Source organism: Hippoglossus hippoglossus, chromosome 3, assembly GCF_009819705.1.
Source record: "Hippoglossus hippoglossus isolate fHipHip1 chromosome 3, fHipHip1.pri, whole genome shotgun sequence".
Classification (NCBI taxonomy): Eukaryota; Metazoa; Chordata; class Actinopteri; order Pleuronectiformes; family Pleuronectidae; genus Hippoglossus; species Hippoglossus hippoglossus.
In genome coordinates this window covers 17978495-18001304 of record NC_047153.1, presented here as the reverse complement: position 1 = coordinate 18001304, position 22810 = coordinate 17978495, and the positions used below count along the sequence as shown (strand labels likewise).

General features: G+C 41.5%; 5 protein-coding genes across 5 annotated transcripts; 2 read left to right on the top strand and 3 right to left on the bottom strand.

Annotated features, from left to right (window-relative positions):
• Nucleotides 1-200: 200 nt before the first annotated feature.
• On the bottom strand, nt 201-3344 carry rhoua (ras homolog family member Ua). The gene is made up of 4 exons (XM_034579272.1): nt 2781-3344; nt 2093-2151; nt 1133-1321; nt 201-632 (listed from the first exon to the last, which is right to left on the bottom strand). Exons 1-4 carry the CDS (start codon nt 3043-3045, stop codon nt 348-350), a joined length of 798 nt encoding a protein of 265 aa, XP_034435163.1. The 5' UTR covers nt 3046-3344; the 3' UTR covers nt 201-347.
• A 762-nt stretch (nt 3345-4106) lies between these two features.
• Nucleotides 4107-8750, top strand: pdcd2 (programmed cell death 2). The gene is made up of 8 exons (XM_034577590.1): nt 4107-4461; nt 4887-4995; nt 5479-5535; nt 6071-6259; nt 6905-7072; nt 7181-7281; nt 7378-7491; nt 8197-8750. Exons 1-8 carry the CDS (start codon nt 4261-4263, stop codon nt 8374-8376), a joined length of 1119 nt encoding a protein of 372 aa, XP_034433481.1. The 5' UTR covers nt 4107-4260; the 3' UTR covers nt 8377-8750.
• Nucleotides 8751-9608: 858 nt separating this feature from the next.
• Nucleotides 9609-16285, bottom strand: tbp (TATA box binding protein). Its single transcript, XM_034577604.1, has 9 exons — nt 16131-16285; nt 15491-15703; nt 13430-13592; nt 13054-13231; nt 12775-12862; nt 12391-12482; nt 12006-12173; nt 11796-11890; nt 9609-11104 (listed from the first exon to the last, which is right to left on the bottom strand). Exons 2-9 carry the CDS (start codon nt 15539-15541, stop codon nt 11025-11027), a joined length of 915 nt encoding a protein of 304 aa, XP_034433495.1. The 5' UTR covers nt 15542-15703; nt 16131-16285; the 3' UTR covers nt 9609-11024.
• A 33-nt stretch (nt 16286-16318) lies between these two features.
• psmc3 (proteasome 26S subunit, ATPase 3) lies at nt 16319-18218 on the top strand. Its single transcript, XM_034577585.1, has 2 exons — nt 16319-17303; nt 17760-18218. Exons 1-2 carry the CDS (start codon nt 16359-16361, stop codon nt 18096-18098), a joined length of 1284 nt encoding a protein of 427 aa, XP_034433476.1. The 5' UTR covers nt 16319-16358; the 3' UTR covers nt 18099-18218.
• A 1774-nt stretch (nt 18219-19992) lies between these two features.
• On the bottom strand, nt 19993-22639 carry psmb1 (proteasome 20S subunit beta 1). The gene is made up of 6 exons (XM_034581141.1): nt 22443-22639; nt 21966-22073; nt 21647-21728; nt 21039-21168; nt 20660-20766; nt 19993-20513 (listed from the first exon to the last, which is right to left on the bottom strand). The coding sequence occupies exons 1-6, from the start codon at nt 22541-22543 to the stop codon at nt 20328-20330; spliced, it is 714 nt and encodes a 237-aa protein (XP_034437032.1). The 5' UTR covers nt 22544-22639; the 3' UTR covers nt 19993-20327.
• Nucleotides 22640-22810: the final 171 nt, after the last annotated feature.

Genomic DNA, 22810 nt, shown 5'->3' with positions numbered 1-22810 from the left:
GAGGCTGAAACCAGGTTATTACAGCACAAAACCCCCTGGTTCATTCAGGGACACAGGAGCACTGCTTGGTTTTCTGGGCTCTAATAGAACCAGGTTGGGCTCAGTAGTAAATCTCATCCATGATAATACTAAAATCTCCAAAGAAAAACTAAAATATTTGAAATGCATGACAGTCTTACTTTGGTTCTCAGCCACACTCCAGTCGAGATCCTGCTCAACATCAGGCTCCATTACAGAGAAAACCCAGACTGAATCCGGGTAGAACCCCAACTCAGCAGAATCCAGACCAGGATAAAGTCAAAGGAGGGTCAGAGTCAGCGAGACCCAAATCTGATCACAGGTCTGCTCTAGGCCACACAACAGTACCTTTTCCACCATGACTTGGACAGACTCTTCATCTTGTCCGGCGTCTGCCTTTGCTTTTTCTGTCGTTTTTGTTTCCCTCTCGGGAGCTTCTGGGAGCTGTAGTTCTGCAGACTGGCCAGTATGGCTGTGTCAAACACTTCTTTAAGGTTTTTTTGGGTCAAAGAGGAGCACTCCATGTAGGCCACCGCTCCGATCTCCATGGCACAGTCCCAGGCGTCCGCTGGCTCGATGGGCCGCTCCCGGTACCTCGCCAGGTCGATGAGAACCTAAACAGAGGAGTTTTATTATATAGACTTTTTGTATCACAAATTGGGAAATTTTAAATACTGCTTTTAAACATTTGGTATACATCCTGCAAATGATTTCTAAAGTTGTGAAGCCTTTGTCCATACTCAGGCATTAGCCTAAGTTCAGTTACAAGATAGTAATGAGGGATAGTAATGAGGTTAACCAAGAAATATTTCTTTGAGAAGAAGCACAGCTAGTTCACAACCCTTGATATGTCCAATGTGTGCTCTAGGTAGAGGTGTGGCTTTTACCTTTAAGTCAAGCATATTGGGTTGAAATTATGATGTACTATTTATACTAATTAAAGCTGACATTTTTTGACACTTTAATTAAATGCACAAATTATCTGTTTCTCATCACTTTGAAAAGCCTTTTTTTCATTATAACTTTTCACAGATTTTTTACATGGTGTCAGAAACAAACATTAGAATTACACACATGGAGATTAATGCACAGTGATGTTAAAATGCTTCCACACCTTGACATCTTCTCGGAGGTCACACTGTGTCCCAACCAGAACGAGTGGAGCGAACGGGGCGTGTCTGCGAATCTCTGGGACCCACTTGTCTGGAACGTTTTGGAAAGAGGCGGGACTGACAACACTGAAGCACAGCAGGAACACATCTGCACTGGTGTAACACAGAGGACGCAGCTTATCAAACTCCTCCTGGAAAAGGTGGGAGAGTTCGAGACTGAGTTTCCGTGAGAAGGTCGAAGGCAGTGAGATAAATACAGACATTCACCAAACAAAAGAATGTAGGCATCTCAAAAGGCATCTGAATGTAGTGCAGATCAGTGTGTGTGTGTGTGTGTGTGTGTGTGTGTGTGTGTGTGTGTGTGTGTGTGTGTGTGTGTGTGTGTGATATAGGAATGCTGATAATAATCTATGAAGATATGTTTGTTTCTCCTCTCTGACGTTCTCTCTCCCTGACAACAGATGGATACAGAGGATGATGACGATTTCTTTACAATATTTATAGCTACAGTTTTAATACTTTATTTTTAACAATTTTATTCTTTTATAGGTGACTGACACTGAGGTATTGGCTTCTTTTATCTGTGCACCTATCTCTTTGCCCCTGGAGTTCACAACCTAATGAACTTTATGTTGGTCAAACTAGATTCTCTTTTCTCGTATACAGTCAAATGGTGACAAGCAGGTATAGCAAACCTTAAATGTATTTATATGAAACGTTTAAAGACATTGGTAGTAGCACTTCTGAGTTTACAGGACAAAACACCAGATGTTCATTAAGTTTTGATAAAGAATAAAATGTGTTAGCATTATTCCAGAAAGAAGGAATCACTTCCCCTGAGGCATTGTCTCCAACCTAAATAAAGCAACAACAGGAAATGCTGCTCTGTCTGTGAGTGCGTGTGTGTATGTGTGTGTGAGTGTGTGTTCGCGTGCGTGTGCATTTGTGCTGAGATTACTGACCTGCCCAGCTGTGTCACACAGTTGTAGTTTGACTGGCTGCCCATCCACTGACACCACCGCTACACACACACACACACACACACACACACACACACACACACACACACACACACACACACACACACACACACACACACACACACACACACACACACACACACACACACACACACACACACACACACACATACAAGGTAAATAACAAGTGTAGTGTAGCTTTTCACTGTATATGGTCAAAATGTGCTGACAACAATAATTGTTTTATCCATAGACTGTATATATGAAGATATATATATATATATATAGAGAGAGAGAGAGAGAGAGAGAGAGAGAGAGAGAGAGAGAGAGAGAGAGATTATATATATTTCTATACAGACTATGGTTTTTCTCAATTCCAACTTTTATCAAGTATTCTTTCATCAATTAAATGTATTATTCTATATGTGAAATAATAATAATAATATACATCTTTTGAATATTTATTCTAAAAGACTGAAACATGTACCTATTCATCAAACCCGTATTGATGATTAGTCCGTATTTTAAACGTCCATTACTGCTGTGAAATATACTCAGTACCTCATGCTAACTCAGATATTTTAGAAATGAGAATGATCCATATTTCATCAGACGGAAGTTTTTGAAGACCTGTTGATGATGAGCACCCAGTGTCAGCTCCATCCTTTACCTGAGAAGTTGTCGAAGGCGGTGGGCACATACTCGGTGGGGTATCCGTTGGTGGTGTAGCTGACCACCAGGCTGGTCTTCCCCACAGCTCCGTCCCCCACCAGCACACACTTCACCCGCCTCTCCGCCGACCCTGCCCCTGCCTCTGTCCCGGAGCGCCGCATCCTGCCGGAGCCCCTGTCCCGGCTCCTGACCCTCCTCGGCGGGACGGGCGGAGCAGGGGACACCGGTGCCGGCTTGAAGCTCCCGTCGCCCCGCGGAGGCATCGGACCCGGGGAGGAGGGCGACTTACCGCTGGAGGCAGGAGCTTCAGTCCCGCTTCGGTCCAGTTTTTACATCGTCCATTAAAGTCCGTTATGTGCCGGGTCTCAGAGCCGTTTGTCAACAGTTTGTCGTCGCTTGTGTCCGCTTCGTTTTAGTCTCCATGGCTGAATTAGAAAGATTCAATCTTCATCACAACACAAACACACACAGACACAAACACACTGGCACAAACACACACTGACACAAACACACACTGACACTGAGCAGAGGCAGCGTCATGGTTCACTCACATTTCATCAGACTGAGGAAAAGAGCCGGAGCTCAGCGTTAGAGTGTGTGTGTGTGTGTGTGTGTGTGTGTGTGTGTGTGTGTCCAGAGCTTCCAATGACATCACCGTGTGTGTGTGTGTGTGTGTGTGTGTGTGTGTGTGTGTGTGTGCGGGCGCGCGTTTCGAGAGAGAGCCTTTTTTTAATTATTATTTTATTTTATTTCATTTTATAAGCCGTTAGTTTGGTGTATTTTGCTGCATCGGATTAAAGAGAGTAAACCCTGTGACCCCAGTGAAATCCTTCCATAAAAGCAGAGACTAGCTACAACACATGTGTCATAACGTGTAAACATCATTGTACACGTGCACTGCGTGTTACTGGAGTAATGGACTCGGTACCTCAGCACCTTTCATTCACTTCATCTGACCTGAGCAACGCAGGAACTTACTACTTACTACTGATATGGATCTTAACTAGATTTATTATGTCTTTGTGTATGCCGTTTTTATGTTTCTATGTTTGTGAAGCACTTTGTAAACTTGTTTTGGAATAAATAAACTTTAAATAAGTTTTATTATTATTGTTATTATTATTGTTATTACTGGAAGGACATGCGCGCCATCTAGCGAGAGATCAAGAAACTTGACACTAATCAAATATAATCAAGCCGTCATTTGTATCGGTTAAATGTTATTTTCTGATAGTGAATCATACATAATACAAATCTACATGATCCTTATTCACCGTCACAATATTTCTACAAGAGCGGAGAATGCGGAACCGGGCAGTGTCTGACATGTGTTTGTTTCCTCACGGACGCTTTTCAGAGCTGTACCAGCGCTGCATGTGTTTTGTTGTGACAGGTTCAGGAGGATACTTTCTTCTGCTGGAAAATTAATTCCCAGTGAGTACAACCTGTTCACTGGACAGACTCGTAACCTCCGCTACATGATGTCCAGCGACCGAGGCGAGTCTCCGGCGGAGGTAGTTCTGGGTTTCCTGGAGGAGGCGGAGCCCTGGCGGCTCCTGTCCCCACAGTTCCCCAGTAAAGTCGGGGGGAAGCCGGCGTGGCTCAGCCGGAGAGGCCTGCCCTCTCTGCCCGAGCTGGAGTGTGAGAGATGCCGCCTGCCCATGGCCTTCCTGCTGCAGGTGAGTGAATAACTTAAACACACAAGCCCCCTTAAATGTGGAGCTCAGTTTTAATATAACATGTTGTTGCACTTCTCTGAGCACTGGGTGACATTTCCACTGTCAGTGGACCACCTCCTGAGAAGTGTCAGCTGACCAACTCATTATACATCACATTAAAGTTAGGGCACAACCCCGTAAATACTTTATGATCTGATTCTTTAGATATTGATTTTCAGGGTGTGATTTTGTCCCATGAACTGGTGACACCCAACCTGACTGTATTCACTTATATAGTGCGAGTTATATACTGTGAGTTACCATTAATGGAGCCATCCTCAGCCTCATGTGTTATAAAACTGTTGCATGACCTGTGATCCCCCCCTTCTCAGTCAATAACCAGTCTCACTGAAGTGTGTAGTTGACCGTCTCCATCTCTGCTGCAGGTGTACGCACCGATCTCTGGTCAGGACCGGAGTTTCCACAGGTCGCTCCTCCTGTTCTGCTGCAAAACCCCTGAGTGCTACACACTCAACGACAGCAGCTGCATGAAAGGTACGTGGAACCATCACTGTATTCTGTTTGTCCTTACACCTGTCTCACTCATCAAAAGAGCTGAATGAAATAACATTGAATTGATCAATAAATTAATCATAATCACGTAATCATATCAGCTTTGCCGAACATTCAGCTTCTCAATTGCAAATATTTCTACTTTTCTTGTTATGTTTGAAATTGTGACAGAGATTGATTTGTATGTTTTTTTTACATTTTATAGACCACACATTGATTGACTGATTAAAAAAGTAATCAGCTGATCAATTGATAGTGGAAATAACCATTAATCAGCATCTGCGCTTGACAGATTCTCTTCAGTCTTTTTTTCTTTGCTCTTCTGTCGTTGATCCTCCTCCCTAGCCCACATCTTTTTCTCATCTGTTCTCTGCGTGTTTGTTGTTTAATCGTTTTCAAAACAAGACTTGATGCATTTAGGTCAAGTTCTCTGACTGATTCTTTTTCTTCTTCATTTCCACTCAGTTTTCAGAAGTCAGCTACCCAGGAGGAATGAGTTCTACCCTTACAACCCTCCGCCAGGTTTGTGCATTTTTCAGGACGTCAGTAAAAATTCTGATCTATCAACCCATAATGTCAAGTAGTTCAAATGTTTTCTAAATGGGAATGTGTTCCATTTCTGAACACACATGCACTAAATCACACATGATCAGAATCCGACTGAACTATTATAACACTTTATAAAGCTATGATTAAGATTATTAATTATGATTAAGCTCTATTAGGTCGTTATAAAGCATTTCACTACAACAAATCCTTAATAATCAAAAATGTTCTTTTATCAATATTTGTACATGTTTGCAGACCTTTTATTAGCAGGGACAGAATATGATAGGGAAGATGATATTTACTGCAACTGCAATCTGTGTTGGTCATTTCACATTTAAACAGTAGCTTCGCATTCAGATGATGTAATCATCTATTTCTGGTTACATATAGTTTCCATAATGCAGTTATTGAGAAGAGAGTGTTGGTACTGCACCACTGAAGATTTTTTTTGTTTGTTGATATGTTATTGATTGATTGACTGAAAAAATACAATCTTTGTCTCCTTCAGAGGAGGAACCCCTCAGTGACCCGGAATCCGACCAGAGAGTGTTGCCCATCTCTGGGGTTAAACTGTGTTGGGTGTGTGGTTGCCCTGGCAACAAAGCTTGTTCTAGATGTCACACTGTGACCTACTGTGGAAAAAACCACCAGATGCTCCACTGGAAACACACACACAAGAAGGAGTGTGGCAGCCAAGGTGTGTTTACTTGTCTTCTGCACTAAAAGAGAACTGGACACTGATTTGTTTACCCTCCATCCACTGAACAATCACTTGCTGCTAATGAAAACTACAGGAGTTCTGCAGGATCTCTAAAAAAGTCTAACATTTAATTTTATGACTCAAAAAAGTATTAAATACGTTAAAATATTACATTTGTGGCTGTGTTAAAGACTTTGGATACCTTCTGTCTCTGCCTGTATTTGAGAGATAACATTGCGTTTTGAGGATTATTTACTCCTAGACTACTTTGCCCTATCCTCAATTATGGGGAAGTTTAAGTAATTCTGAGACTCTGATATTCCTTCATTATCTGTTGCTTTTAATTTTATACATTGTGTGGTCTTTAATTCAACTTGTTGAAACCTGAAGAGTATGTGCTTGTTTCTGACATGGTGTTGTGATTTGCACTGTAGAATGGAGGATTTGTGAAAGACATTTTACAGTATCCAGTATCACAATAACTTATGATAATAATAATAATATATCCCACAATTTGACTTGAACAGCGTTTTTACCCTGAGCAGTCGTACATCTAAACTTAAGAGTCAGCGTTTGTAATATCCTGATTGATGGGAGATTAAATATCTCTACTGTGTCTTTTGTCTCTCTGTGTCTGAATAGAAGTGTCCCTCGTCACAACATCTCCCTTCCTCTTCCCTGAAACTGAGCTGGTCACTGAGCCTGAGGAAGAGGAGAAAGTTGGGAAAGACGAAGACACAAAGAAGGATGAAGGAGAAGAGGAAGGGAGCGGCACTCAAACAGATGTAGACTGTCTGTCTTTAGCAGAGAGTAAGAAACAGAACAGAATATGGAAGGTTTTAGTAGCAGCTCTGACAACTGCTCTGTTCACGTGCTCATCAGTGTATCTTTCCTCCTGACTTCCTGTTGTGTCTTCAGCGTTGGCAGAGACCGACCTGGAGGAGATGGCGATGTGTGAGACTGAAGACATCAAAGTGTTCCAGAGGTTTAAAAAGAGGATCGCACCAGAACCACACCAGGTAAAAAATAAATACAAAATATATGTCAAAAAGAGTGAAAGGAACACTGGACACTGTGCAGTTTGAAATTGATCAGTTCCTCTGGTTGTGTTTCAGGTGGTGCGCTACATTCGAGGCGGTTCTCCCTTGTGGGTCTCTTCTCAACACATCCCTTCAGATCAGGATATCCCACAATGCACCTGTGGCGCCAAGAGGACTTTCGAGTTCCAGGTAGTCACCGCTCATTAAATGCTCAGTCATCTGATCTCTTAAAGACTTGTCTTTTATTTTTTGCTGTTGTTTCCTTTCTTCGCCCTCTATTCACTTTGACCATAGTTTTCATTGTCTCAGTCATGTTTCCTGACTGCAGTTCATCATCGTCATCATAATAATAGTAATCATACATTTTATTTATATAGCACTTTTTAAGCTTACACTAAGAAAAGAGAGCAAAATTAAAATCTGAAAAACCCTCGTAGGACATAAAACTTTTAGAACATGACAGCACATACATCAACAGCATTATACATCGCCCATACATGTATAAATTGATGTTTAAGTATACAAATTATTTATTAAAATAAAATAAAATTAGATAGATTAAAACAAAGTGAGATTGAATAATAGATAATATAAAAGATATCATACGTAGTGAATGTGCAGTGTATATTTATAAAATTATGTAAAGTTCATATAAATACAAAATGATTAAAAAAAAAAAAAGTATTACATTTATAGGATAGATAAATAATTAAACACAATAAATAGTCAAATATGTGTGATACAATAAAAATACCCAGAAGGATAAATAAAACTACAATCAAAGAGGATTGTAAAAATCTGCACATTGTATTATATGTGAATGTCTGTGTCTCTACACAGGAAACAGTATTTATCTGTTGGATAAATGTAATAATTGTGTGCGTGTGTGTGCAGGTGATGCCCCAGCTGTTGAACAGTCTACATGTGGACTCGACAGGAGCCAGTATCGACTGGGGTACGGTGGCCGTCTACACCTGCTCCGTCAGCTGTAACCGTGACGACCAGTACTTCCCTGAGTTCATCTGGAAGCAGGATTTCAGCTCGGATCCACACGCACAGATTAAACACTCGTAACATCTGACAGCTCATTCTGAGCAACGAGGAGACTGGTTTCATCACACTGGCAGTGATGTCACTTCCCATGTAGGGAACTGGACGTGTGCATCAGCACTTCTTACATTACTGATGATGATACACAGATCAAATGTAAAAATGTGTGAAATACCAGTGACCGAGTCCAGGAGAATACCAGACTCCAGGAGAATGTTGAACAGCAGATATTCACTGTCCGGCCTTGACCTAGATTTCTGTTTTTGAGGAACAGTTATAACCCAAACTGAGTCATAAATTAATAAAATGTATTTCATTAAAAGTTCAGATATTCAAACAGGAATTCTGGATCCTGGTTCCAGTTCTAAACATTTTCTTAAATAAACAATTTCTGGTTGTAAAGAACAGTGTCAGTGGTGTTTCGGCCCTATGTGATTATCAGTGTATGTTCATCTTGGCTACATATTAAAACAGATCAGTGAAGTGGAGCTGATAAAAAGAAATGAGCTTGTGCCTTATCACAGATTTTAATTTAGTCCCTTCATCTGATTTTCTGTATTTTTCAGTGCTTCAGTGACAAATATTGAAAATAAACCATAGCCTAAGACATGAGGCATTTTGTCAACTCACATTTATAAGTTATTTAATCAGATCTGATTTGTGGGGCATCTGGCGGCCAACTGGTTTAAATGCAGATACCACATACCCACAGCATCCATGGCTCAATCCCCAACTAAACATCATATCCTTCTCTCTGCCCTTTTTTCCCCATTGTGCTGAAACAATGCCCAAATAAATCTTAGTTTGTAACTCATTTAGCAAAACTAAATTTTAAAAAGGGATTATTGAACTTTTCAATGACAAAACAACTGACAATGATAAATATTTGAATGCAATTTAAAAGAGCATAAGTATAGACATGTTAGTAAACTAGTGTTGCTGTGCAGTATGTGGTCCAGTTTACACAGCAGTGACAAATACTGAGCACACATTGTTTAGGAAAGAAACTCTTTGTTAAGTCAATAAAGATGCGGTTTTCAACTAGAACAGCACCGAGTAGAGCTCATACCTTCAGTTCGATCAAGCTGCGCTAAATTTCACACTCAGATATCAATCCCTTAAATATCCTTGATTTTTGTCATCAAGATCCATGAATTATTCCCAGAGAAACCCCCCCCGCCCCTCTGCCCACAAGGCCTGTTGAGTATGAGTGTGTCCAAATGTTATTGTAATGAAAGAAGCAGCTTTAACAGCAGTCAGTATTTACACATTTATTAATGCACAGTGCAGAGCATCAACAGTTTCAGAAGAAGCAGAATTGCATTTAAATGTGACGGGGCTCATACTCGTGCAGAAGAGAAATATTCAACCCCATGTCTTCGTCAGAGTTGTCCGTACAAATATTAGGAGACGAAAACACGTGGTGAAACCAAATATATTGTGAATCCAAATTTTATATTTAATTGCTTAACTTTTACATTGTTATCAAGGATGTGTCCAGTTGAAACTCTCTGTGTGACACACAAACAGACCAGTGCCCAAAACTTAAACTCTTAAATGTAGATTTTTGATTGAACAAAGAACGTGAACAACCAACACAAATTAACATTTGCAAATGCTCAAAAATAATAATTTCAAAAAGGAAAATGTTTAAATATAGATTTGAATAGCCCAAAAAATTTAACTTTAAAATAAATTAAAATGGCAAAGCAATTTGTAGTTTATCTGCTGTCACACTGTCTTTTAGTGCTAATGAATTTAAGAAATAGTCAGCCTATTGTTCCACCCGACACTTTTCTTCCAATTTCAATTTTGGTCGTATTCGTCTGAATTTCTAGAAAGAAAACAAAAATTCTGTCTAACAGGACAAGGTGTCCTGTTTGCTCAAACAGTCGAGGAGCATCGTTCCCTTTAGGTTTGGCCTTTTTCTAAAACTGTGAAACAGGACTACACAGCAGCGGGACTTGGACAGATTCTAAATTTAAGAGCAGCCAAATTGTGACAGCTGACTAACAATAGATTATTATGTCTCATGTTAAAACCAGATTAAAAATCACTTAACAATATTTATGAATGTAGGACTACGCTGGAGCCAGATCAGATTGATTTAAATGTACATTTTTAGTTTATGGATCAAACGCAAATACCAGACTGATTTGATATCAACAGTGTTGAGGAACTTAAATCTCAGTAAATACTGTGATAGGAATGTGGGGCTGACAGACCTGAACACAACTTTATGTAACTGGGAGATAGAGCAGACAAGTACTAAAAATGCAATGTAGAAAACTATTTAAAAATGCATAAAATAAGAACAGCAATACTCCCGGTCAGACCGCCTCTCTTCCACTTAGCGATTTTTACATTTTCTTTACAGTCTTATGTACAATGAGGGATGTGATCAAACAATCGGAAAACAGCTGGAAATAAATGGAACGGGGTCAAAACACAGAACCTTTCAAAAAAGGTCCAAAAGTCCTTTTTCTTAAAAAAATAAAAGGAAAGAGGAAGGACAAAAAGTAAAAGGTGACTAGTTCACATCCCTGCACAACAGCCCTTAGAGCAGTCCACTTGTAGAGGTCAACATGTAGATGACACTTCTATGTATCTTTAAAAAATCCATGTAAAAGAGACTGGGTTGGGGAGATGTTAAAAGAAGAAAACGACAGGTCCTACGTCGTCTTGCGGAAACCTTTGAGGATGGGGTAGATGCTTTCAAACGCTTCGTAGATCTCTCCTCTCACCTTGGCACCTTAACAAAAAAAAAAAAAAACACATATGATAACTGCAATAAGTTACTATACCCAGTTACATGCATCTTCTCATTTTATGTTTTAAGTTCTATTGTTGAAATGCTCGAGCAACAATTTGGACATTTCTCCCTTAAATATTTAACGCCCTCTGGTGGAGAAATTTTTTGTACCTTAAAGGGATAGTTCACCGAAAAATGAGAATGCAGTCATAATCTACTCACAACTATGCCGATGGAGGTGTGGGTGAAGGCTAAAAACTTGGTGTAAATGAAGTCTCTTCGAGTCAAATTTGAATGTCGGGGCTTCCGGAAAATTGGATGACACCACAGGAGCAGAATGGAGGCATTTTACGTTTTTTGTTATTTTTTTATGTTTGACGAAGGAGTCACCAGTTACTTTGATTGTATTGGATTTGACCGCAACGCTGTTTACCCCTTAACTCCAAAAGTGTTTTGTGGACTTAAACACTTCACCCACCCTCCATCAGCATAGTGGTGAGTAGATGAGTGAATTTTTATTTTTCTGTCAACTATCCCTTTAATCCTAGTTTGACATTAGTGTACTGTCAATTATTATTCATTATCTGACATATACATTGATGCCAATATATCTGCAATGATCTAATATGACGAGATCTAGTTCTGATCTACATAGTAGTCTCTATAGTGAGTGAAGTGGAGCGGGTTTTACCTGTGAGTACAACTTTCCCAGAAACAAAGATGAGCAGGACAATTCTGGGTTTGATCATCCTGTAAATCAGCCCCGGAAAGAGCTCCGGCTCGTAACTGCAACAGACAAGTCACTTTGTTTAGTCGTAACATGGAAAAGAAACACAGGAAGTCGGCATCATGTGTATCTGTATACAGACTGTAGACGTTATACTAAATGTCTAGAAGTTACCTGCTAAACTGTTGATGTGTGAGGACCAATCCCTCCAGTCGGATGGGGAACTTCACATCGCAGCTGCCCACCATGTTCTGAATTTTGAAGTCCAGGAACTTGGCAGGAAAACCGAGCTTCTGCACCACACGAGCATACTTTCTGGCTGCTAATCTCGACTGCTCCTCACTGGAGTGAAGGTGAGTTGATGAGAAGCAGATTAGAGAGAAAAATGAAGGAGAAACCTTGATTATATAGTTTAGTAGTGAGGTGAAGAAAGGCAAGGCTTGCATGTCTTTTATCTCAGTGTTAGTGAAAATCTTTATTGTGCCTACAACACTACTGTGAACATCTGGCTTTTCATCAAGAACATGCACATGAAATGTGGAACAAGCTACATTCTGACCTCTTGGCTCCAGTGCAAACCATCTTCCCAGAGCTGAAGATGAGGGCAGTGGTTCTGGGTTCTCGTATTCTCATGATGACGGCAGCAAAACGCTAAAAGAAAGCAAAAGACATATCAGTAACATATTACTATTACTGAAAGAGTTCTTCCCATTGTAGTTGTGTGGGATGTTTAGTATAAATATGTCCAGTATATACATAATGGCAGAAATGTCCTCTCCGATTGGTCATTTCTGTGTGTAGGAAGAAATATGTGAAAGATGACATGACTAAAGGACAGATCGGGGAATTATCTAACCAACTTTAAGCCCCATAGATGGAAGCTAGAACAAATACATGACAGTTTGGAACTGTTGAGTAAAATATGAATGTGTTTCAGTCTCACCTTTGGGTTGTACTCTGCGTTCCTGGCTCTCAGGGCGATGGTCTTCAAGTCGAGTTTACAGCCCAGATTTACAGTGGATACGATGTTTCTGATAGTAGACAGAGGGAGAAAAGTACAGAGAACAGTTAAGTCACTATGTCAGAAGTTTTCAGGTGTGTGGCAGTGTCATTAATTTTGGAAATAAAAAAACATTTGTATATAAACTTGGGGCACCCACAGAAAGTGTAAATGTAAAATAAAATGGCAATCATGACAATTTCGTTGGTTATTAAAACGTACTGTAGCTGTGGTACGATTCCAGAGCTCTCTGAGGCAGGTGTGGCCGGTGTGATGGGGGTCATGGGAGTCAGCGGGGTGTTGTAGAGCGGGGTGTTCCCTGGTAGCGCTGTGGTGGTCGTACCAGCTACTGTCTGGGAATGGAAAAGCTGAGGCGTCTGCCCTGACGTACCCGGAAGTCCTAGAGAGCAAATTAAGTTTTTACTTGTAATATGAAGTGGTGATAAAGTTTCACTATGTCGAAAACTGAAATGATAAATGTTAAGATTAATTTCTAAGAATAAATGTGAAAGACAGCAGTTCCAGGGATATGAGGTTATGATCTAACATCATAAGCATGGCAGAAGACGGACAGGGATTTGACAGTGGTGTGTTGTACCTGTGTTGGCCTGCTGTGCCTGTTGTTGTTGCGCCTGTTGTTGTTGCCTCTGCTGTTCCTCAAGTATAGACAGACTGTTGGTGTTCGTGACTGGCTGGGGCGTCAGGCCTGAGCCATATGGCATCATGGGACTGAAGATAGGCATGCTCGGGGTCATGGCACCCTGCACAAAACAAACATCGAAACAACATGAAGTTGAGATTTAGCAGAAGAACCACATTATTAACAAATGACACTGGAAAAATATTGCAATTGTTTTTTACTCTTCTCACAGTAATACATTATTATCTTACATTTATCACATGAATATCAAAATGGCATTGATATGAGAAGACAATGACTGTACAACTAATTTTCGTAGTGAAAATAATGGCAGTAAAATATTTGGGCCCTGAGGGGATACTAAAACTTTTATCGTCATCATTGTAGGCATATGTTTGTTATTTTCTATTATTTCATACTATTAATTGCAGAAATGGTTTGGCAGTGCGAAATCATCTGTTGCAAGCTGTGAGTTCAGATCAACTTCCTTCAGCTATCCATCAGTAATGTGTGCGGCTCCAGAATGTGGCCTGACACGAAGAATAAATCTTGTATGCAACAATATACGACATAACTGCCTCATCTACAGTACAGCCACATAGTCACCCCACTAAGACTATTTCACTGGGCTACATGAGCATCATACTTCTCCCAGTATAGGCCCTTTTCAAAGCCAACATTTTCACTTACCGCAGTAGGAAAGGCCAAGGTGTCCTTGAGAACATTACCAATGGCTTTGACATATCAAAATAGCTTCTGTGACAAAGGCCAAGGCAGTAAATTAACCTTCAGCATGTTAACAGTTTGTAGGAGACGTGGTTACAGAAATAAGCCACAATTCAGAAGCTGTAGGATGCGAGCTCAGAAGAATCAGGACCAAGCTGGTACCTTGAAGTCTCAGTATGATCAATACTGACAATATGATATTATATATATATTATATTATATTCAATATAGAGCACAGGTAAACAACATATTTATAGATATATAGGAAGCTGGTTAAGTATAAGATCATTAATGTAAAATAACTGTCTTTTAACTGCTATAATGTTACCTTGTTATTGTTTTTACTGTCACTGTTTTTACCATGTTAAGTGCCTTTGAGTCAATTTTAAAAGCGCTATACAAATAAAAAAAATATTATTATAAATTAATGACTTATGGAGAAGGGGTGAGATTAAATAAGTTTGTACTACAGCAGGTCACAGGACGTCAGCTGAGTAGGCGTCCGTCATACGTGGCCCAGAACACATTTAGGTTCACACAGCTAAACAATGAGGTCACATGCATTCCAGACCACCTCCGAATGTGGTGTAGGTGATCAGATCTCAGGACACATCTGGGTGAATTCAGACTTGTACTTCACGTTGACCACCTGTGATCATATCACTCAGGAGGGATGTTGATGCCAGGTCTGTGTGGAGTCTATGATATGGATCGCCTACTGACATCGCGCTCCCTCCACTGGCTTCCTGTTTGTCACAGGGTCGATTTTATTTATTTTTTTGTTAACTTTTAAATCTCTTAATGGACTGGACGAACTCCTTCATGTTCAGCCTCCAGTTAGAGAGCTGAGGTCAGCCACTCAGCTGCTCCTGGACTTGCCTAAAATGAGGCTCATAACCAGAGGCGATCGAGCCTTTGCAGTAGTGTCTTATGAAACAGCTTACCACCCAATATTAGATCTGCCCCCTCACTAGCACACTACAAATCATTGGTAAAAACACATCTCTTCTCCTTGGCCTTATTTTCGAGTTGTGAACGCTTTTATCCCAGCAGCTTATATTTTAGTCTATTTTGTTTTATCTTAGTTTATTTTACAGTTATTTGACGTATTGCGTGTTGCTGTTTTCTTGTTGTAACTTTTACTTTGGGAAGCACTTTGGTCTACCAAGTTGTTTTAAATGTGCTATATAAATAAACGTGACATGTGCTGGTCATCTTCTAGTCAACTGAGGTTGCCAGCCTGACCCCGCGCTGAGGACAAGCACCTGTTGCTGAATGGCCGAGTGTTCCTACCTGAGGGGAGGCCAGACCCGGGAAGGCTGGTACACTGTTGTTCTGGTCCATCTTGTCGGCTCCTCACGTCGGACACCGCCACCAGGAGCAGGCAGGGACTCCTCTTCACAGCAGTGGCCTCAGAGCTCCGTAGTAAACACAAACAACCGGGGGGTGGGGGGGACTCCACTGTAACACCCTCGTGCTGTATGTCCTCTGACAGCGATGACGCGCCTGGAGTCAAACCGGTAAGAACACGTTTAAAGACAAACACTTATTTATCACCGTGCAGCATCAAAGCTGAGTGAGTGAGTGACAAATGACACGAAGCCGCTGTGGCGCCAACACACATTTAGCTCTAACTGTCTGTTCGCGTTGCTTTAGCATGTTAGTTCCGACCCCCCTCTGCATGATGTCTCGTGCAGGAGATTAGAGTGACAAACACGGATGATGATTTCGTCTGCACCTAAAACCAGAGCAGTGTCCCGGCAGGATGTCTGGACGCCTCCAAACTGCACCACATCAACACAGTGGCTAGCTGGGGTTAGCCGCACTGCTAATGTTAGCTGCACCGGCTAACATGGAAGACGTAAGTCCAACGCGCTGCGGCCTCAACGGAAGCAGCGGCGTTGTGAGATGACGCCAGATTGCAAGAACTCACAGTGCGTTGAGAGGAAACTTCCAGTCGCCCTCTCGCAGTTGGAACCAGCAGAGAAACTGTTTTAATTCAGCTCCGGGCTCGTGTCATCTTCAGTTATCTTCTTCTTCGGCGCTCAAGAAAAGCGCTACTCCTCTTCTTCTTCTTCTTCGTTGGCTGCCGCTGCTCCCGGAAGCGGAAGCTTTATTTTTTCCGCTGTGTCACAGTTCACGCAGCGCAGTCAGAGCAAAGATGGCGTCGCTGAGTGACAAGTCGGTTTGGGACGAGGTGGAGGATGGCATCGGGGAAGAAGTTCTTAAAATGTCCACGGAGGAGATCGTCCAGCGAACTCGGCTCCTCGACAGCGAGATAAAGATCATGAAGAGCGAGGTGCTGAGGGTGACCCACGAGCTGCAGGCCATGAAGGACAAGATCAAGGAAAACACGGAGAAGATAAAGGTGAACAAAACGCTGCCGTACCTGGTGTCGAATGTCATCGAGCTGCTGGATGTGGACCCCAACGACCAGGAGGAGGACGGGGCCAACGTGGACCTGGACTCCCAGAGGAAAGGAAAGTGCGCCGTCATAAAGACTTCGACACGGCAGACCTACTTCCTGCCGGTGATCGGGCTGGTGGACGCCGAGAAGCTGAAGCCCGGGGACCTGGTGGGTGTCAACAAAGACTCCTATCTGATCCTGGAGACCCTACCCACCGAGTACGACTCCAGGGTGAAGGCCATGGAGGTGGACGAGCGCCCCACAGAGCAGTACAGCGACATCGGAGGGCTGGACAAGCAGATCCAGGAGCTGGTGGAGGCCATAGTCTTGCCCATGAACCACAAGGAGAAGTTTGAAAACCTGGGCATCCAGCCACCCAAGGGGGTCCTGATGTATGGGCCACCTGGCACAGGGAAGACCCTCCTGGCCAGGGCCTGCGCCGCTCAGACCAAGGCCACCTTCCTGAAGCTGGCCGGTCCACAGCTGGTCCAGATGTTCATCGGAGATGGAGCCAAGCTGGTGAGAGACGCCTTCGCCCTGGCCAAAGAGAAGGCTCCATCCATCATCTTCATCGACGAGCTGGACGCCATCGGAACCAAGAGGTTTGACAGTGAGAAGGCGGGAGACAGAGAGGTGCAGAGGACCATGCTGGAGCTGCTCAACCAGCTGGATGGATTTCAGCCCAACATGCAGGTCAAGGTGAGGATTCTGCCATAAAAACCTCAGAGATGCACATGTTTTTATTATGATACACAGTCTGTATACAACTGTTGATCACACTGAACTCCAGGGAAGTCAAACTGGTTCTGTATGATCAGATGGAATTCTCTCACACAATTCTCTCATCAAACTTCCCAGATCACTCAGAAATCTGACTCATATTGTATTAGTTTTCACAATAATTTATTTTTTAATTTAATTTGTCTCATTCTAATTGGACACTAAGTAAATATGAAATCAATTATTCAACCATTAAATAGGGGTAGAGGAAAGTACAAAATAATATAGTACAAAGATTTGCATGTTTTATCAAGCTACACATCAAAATTGTCAAACTATTATGAGTAAATATACTAAGACTAAATCCAGAATTTCCTCAAATGAATCTATTTACACAGTATGATTACTACAGTTTATATTGTGCATATTTTTCAGGTGATTGCGGCCACCAACAGAGTGGACATCTTGGACCCTGCTCTGCTCCGTTCAGGTCGTCTCGACAGGAAGATTGAGTTCCCCATGCCCAACGAAGAGGCCAGAGCTCGCATCATGCAGATTCACTCCCGCAAGATGAACGTCAGTCCGGACGTCAACTACGAGGAGCTGGCTCGCTGCACCGACGACTTCAACGGAGCCCAGTGCAAAGCGGTGTGTGTGGAGGCTGGTATGATCGCGCTGCGTCGTGGAGCCACAGAGCTGAACCATGAGGATTACATGGAGGGAATTCTGGAGGTCCAGGCCAAGAAGAAGGCCAATCTCCAGTACTACGCCTGAGGCCACTGCTCTTGTCATTTTATGTGTGTGAGAGAGAGAGAGTGTTGATTGTCAATTATTTGCAGAGTAAGCACTTAAAAGTGCAGATTACCTTGAGTTAATAAAAAGAAGTAAAATGTCTGAAGAGTTGTTGTGTTTCTTTTAGCTAAACGAGGAGGGTTGAGTCCTGGTTTCAGGAGGAGCAGAAAAATCTCACAGCTGCTGTGGATTTTATTTCTCAATATATCATTAGTCAAGTCATTAATGAAATAAATCCCTCAGCTCTTATTTTTAGTGAACTTTCCTCAGTGCGACCTAGTTCATTGTATTTCTATCTCTGGAATCATTTGTGAGAAAGTATTGGCCTTATTACTTATCTGTCAACTCAATTCTTAACCAGTGTCATGTAAACAACAGATTATTTTTCATCCTGTTTGTCTAAATATCTCCTAACAAGACAGTCTTGATCATAGACACTCTGCAATGGAGTCAACCCAAAAGAAGACACAACCCCAGAGGCACTGGCCCTTTGCATTTCTCTTTGTTGTAAATTTGATCAGCAGTTTCACACAGAGAAGCACAGATTTGCCCTGGAACACAATCTGCCCTGTCTCAGTGTGGGAAAAACACCATGATGTTCTCTACCTGTGGCTTATTACATTTGTTTGTTATATTATATTTCCCTCCTCAGACTATTTTAATCCTACTTTGAAACAACTGATGAGTTAGTTCAACCTGAGTGATAAGAATTTGTTTAGATTATAAAGTAAAGTTAAATCTACCCTCAAATATTAAGTCAATCTGAAGTGATAAAAACAGTGCCCATTGTGCCACTGGCTGATTACAAACTAAGAATTTATTACATTTAATTAGATAATATTTGATCATATCACTTTATTTGATGGGATTCAATTGGAACACATTAAACTGTGCTGCTCAACATCTGTTATCACGTCTGCTACTCATTCTTCATATGTTCACTTTACATACAGAGATGTTTTCTGGTTATATCACACCAAGTGTCTGCACAGTCAAATGTGTTCAGACATTTATTGCAACGTAATGTCAATGTCGATTTGAGACAGAAATTTCCTTTTCACATTGACAAGTCAATTTCCTGCTTCTTCTCTGCTGTACTGTTGTATTTTTGGCATAGTCAAGGCAGAGTATGAGGGGAAGGCGACGACTGCACTGGATGGTGTCTGTCACATTCTGTGTTACACAATCAGTGCACATAATCATTTCACAAAACCCTCTCATACCACCTTCTTTTCAACAGATGTCATAGTTCTGTATCCAAACATCCGGCGGGTCCACTCAGCTCTAATGATGTTGAATTTATATTAAGTTTATTACATCATTTGAACGTTCTTTGCTTTTCCATTTTTTTAATTGTTTATTTGTTAAAGGACCCAACTGATAGTTGTCTTCAGTAGGAATAGGAATGACATTTAACTGTTGCCACGACTTGGTTGTTTCCAAAACCACACAAATGAAGAAGTCTTGTCAAACCTTTTCTGTGATCGGAAGTGTTTGTCTGAACCCTCAGGGTCAATTTAGGAAAAACATACATGTGATAAACAAGTTAAAGTTAAATTTGTATAGGACTTATCAGATCTGTTGATCAATAAGTTTATTCTGCTTTAAAAACTATGTATCAAATGTCAATTTATACTTCATAGGTTAAGACCATGAAAAGAAGAGTACTGCAAATGAAAGCAGAAATGCTACCGATCACAAAAAGTACTTCTTATCTTCTGCTTTTTATTTACATTGTTAGTACTGGTGGCTACCACCTTGTCCTAAATTTAAAAACACACTTATGTGCCTTTTCCGCTGTTGGGAGTGATTTTCATTTCCTATGATCTTTTGGCTTATACAGGTGTGAACAATGGCAGTAAAAACAGAAGCAGACTTTTCAGTTCTTTACATTTATTAAGAATGTAAAAACAATAGCAGAGTATGTGTCTTTCCAAAACCCTAATGAAAAATCCAGACAGAGGCAGAGTCAAGGGAACGGTGGGTGAAGAACTTGCTTCTCAGAACAGGAGTGCTGATCTAAAAATCAGGTTGCCAAGCCAATAAAAGCAAGGATGTTATAAAGCCTCACATGAGGGGCCAAACCAACTTCTGAATCAGAACTCATGTTCAAAGAAACAGGATCTAAAAGAGGCCAAACCAACAGGGTGATGGTGGAAAGAACAGACTAAAGAAGAAAGCAGAGGCAGATGGAAAAATCATTTTTACTCCTCAATCTTTCCTCAGAGGTATTGTCTGCTCCTTAATGCCCTCCTTAGTGATGATGCAGATCCGAAGGGCGTCTCCGGTGTAGACATCCCTCTCCGCAGCCGAGATGAAGACATCTTTGACCAGCTGCACTGCCTTGTCCTGAGTCAGAGGGACATGCTCCACACCGTCCATGTTCTTAAAACCAATCTGGGGGAAGATTGTGTTAGAGAGAATGAGACATGAATGTACTTTGTCCACTATAAGGGAACTTCAGAGCACTGCACATTTGATTGTCTGTATATATAAAATGGCAGAAAGCTTGAGATTAGGAGAAATATGTGTGTTTGATCTACCTGGTTGTCAAGCAGCGGCTGTAGCATGGCACTTGCAGATCCTCCAGCCTTGTAGGTGTCTCTCTGATAAGAGCCCACTGGGTCAAAACTGTACACTGCTCCCTTACCTACGTTACAGATATTAAATGTTACAAATACAAACAGTTGTTACAAGAACACAGTGAAAGCTTTGCAGTGTCCAATTTACAGACAGATTTACTTCAACCTCAATGTGTAATACAATGAGAACAAATATTAGCAAACAACAAACTTGACATTTCTTGTCCCCTGCAATCACAGCACATTAGAATGACATTATGTGCCCACGTCCTCCACGAATGTAAAAATAATCAATTGATCAGAACGTTTTGCGTCTTACTGGCTGTATTTAAATACCTACCATGCTCATCCAGTCCTCCAATGATGTTGTATACGTAGTAGGGGAAGAACCTCCTGCCATACAGGATGGTAGACAACATGGCTGCGATGGCTCCGGATGTCATTATCTTGTTGTTTGAGTGTTTGTATGTCTGAGAGGAGAGAAAACATTGGTTCAGATGTAAGTCACAATTAAGCAAACTCTGACACCAGCTCTCAGTCTCCTTGTAGGTGTGCAGAAAGTAATTCAGCAACACTTCAGGAGAAGTAAAGAACCAAGATGAAGTCCCTATTGAATAATTGTAATTGTTGGGGACTAGTGGGAGGTGCATGTGCAATGAAGAACCACCCTGCAGAACAAATATCCAAAATGACCACAGAGTCTTTCCAAATGTTTCTTGTGAGAAAATTCTAGAGGAATTCAAACTGAAAAAGTACCAATGTTCATCATTTAAGAGACTGCAGGACAAATTGGAGCCTGGTGTAAACTCTGTCTTAAACAGCATTTTGATCATCAGTGCTGGTGTACAAGCTGGGGCAGGACAGTTAGCAGAGACAGTAGAGGTAGACATCTTTAAGAATGATAATAAAGAGAGTGAAACCAAAAAAATCCTTCCTGCATCAGCTCACCTTTAGTCTGGCATCAATGATTTTGGTCAGAGTCAGGCAGTCTCCATGGAAACCGCTGCAGCCGATGACAGTTGTGTCTGTCCTGTAAGGTGAGAAACCCACAGTCAAACAAAGTCAGAGCAGCATCAGTTACTCATAGTGACAGTTGAGTGGGTTCATCATCAGAGATGCATCTCCGGTCACAGGAAAAACTACACTTCCCATCTAACAGAAGTACTGGAGCTGCAGTGACTTTAATAGAGGAGGAGGAGGAGCCATTACAGATAAAATAGAGATGACAAGGTGTTTATTATTGTTGATTCCCTTCACTGACACTTACAGCTTGTAGCATTTTGGTGAGTCCCGACTGTGGATTGAGTAGCCTTCACTCAGCCGAGTGTCTGAGGCTACGATGGCGAAGTCCTCCCCGGCAACAGCCAGTACAGTTCTGACAATGAAAATGAAAAAGAAAACACGACACGTATTAGTTTATTTATCTTATAAAACACCTCACAACACACGGAAATCCACTGCTGTCTATGGCACTTTCCAGCGAAAGCTAAAGCTACTGATTCGAAACTGAAACTGCGGTACTAGTCAAATAATATTTAATAATGCGAACATGTAATCTGTAATATAAAGTTATACATAAAGATAAATAGACACCGAACACCGTGCACAGATTAATGCAGCTCTGTTCACAAAGTATTCATTTAGTTCAGCTTTGTTTGTTTCCGTTTGCTAAGCGGCTAGCTCGTTAGCCCAGTGCAGTACATGTTAGCTAGCAGACAGCTAGCAGTTGGAAGATTAGACTCACCCTCCGTTGAAAGAGTACGGTGAGAAGCGCTGCTCTACGGGACCACTGTAATGATACTCCTTCATTTTGCCCGATTCTCCAAACGACTGCGATGAAATCATCTTTGTTTCAGGAACACAATCCGCTCTCACGCTTCTTTCTGCTAAAGTCGCTGTATCACTGCAATATGGCACTCTCTTCTTTTACTGTCCGCTAACCCGACTATTCAGCCACTCTGTGCCAGAGCGCCCCCATAGGCTGTTTTTATGTACAGCAGGTAAGGCAGGCGTGCCAGAATGTGATCGTCCGCCAGACAGTGCTGCTCGTCTATGTATATATAATATACATGTAATATAATATACATGTAATATATATATATATATATATGG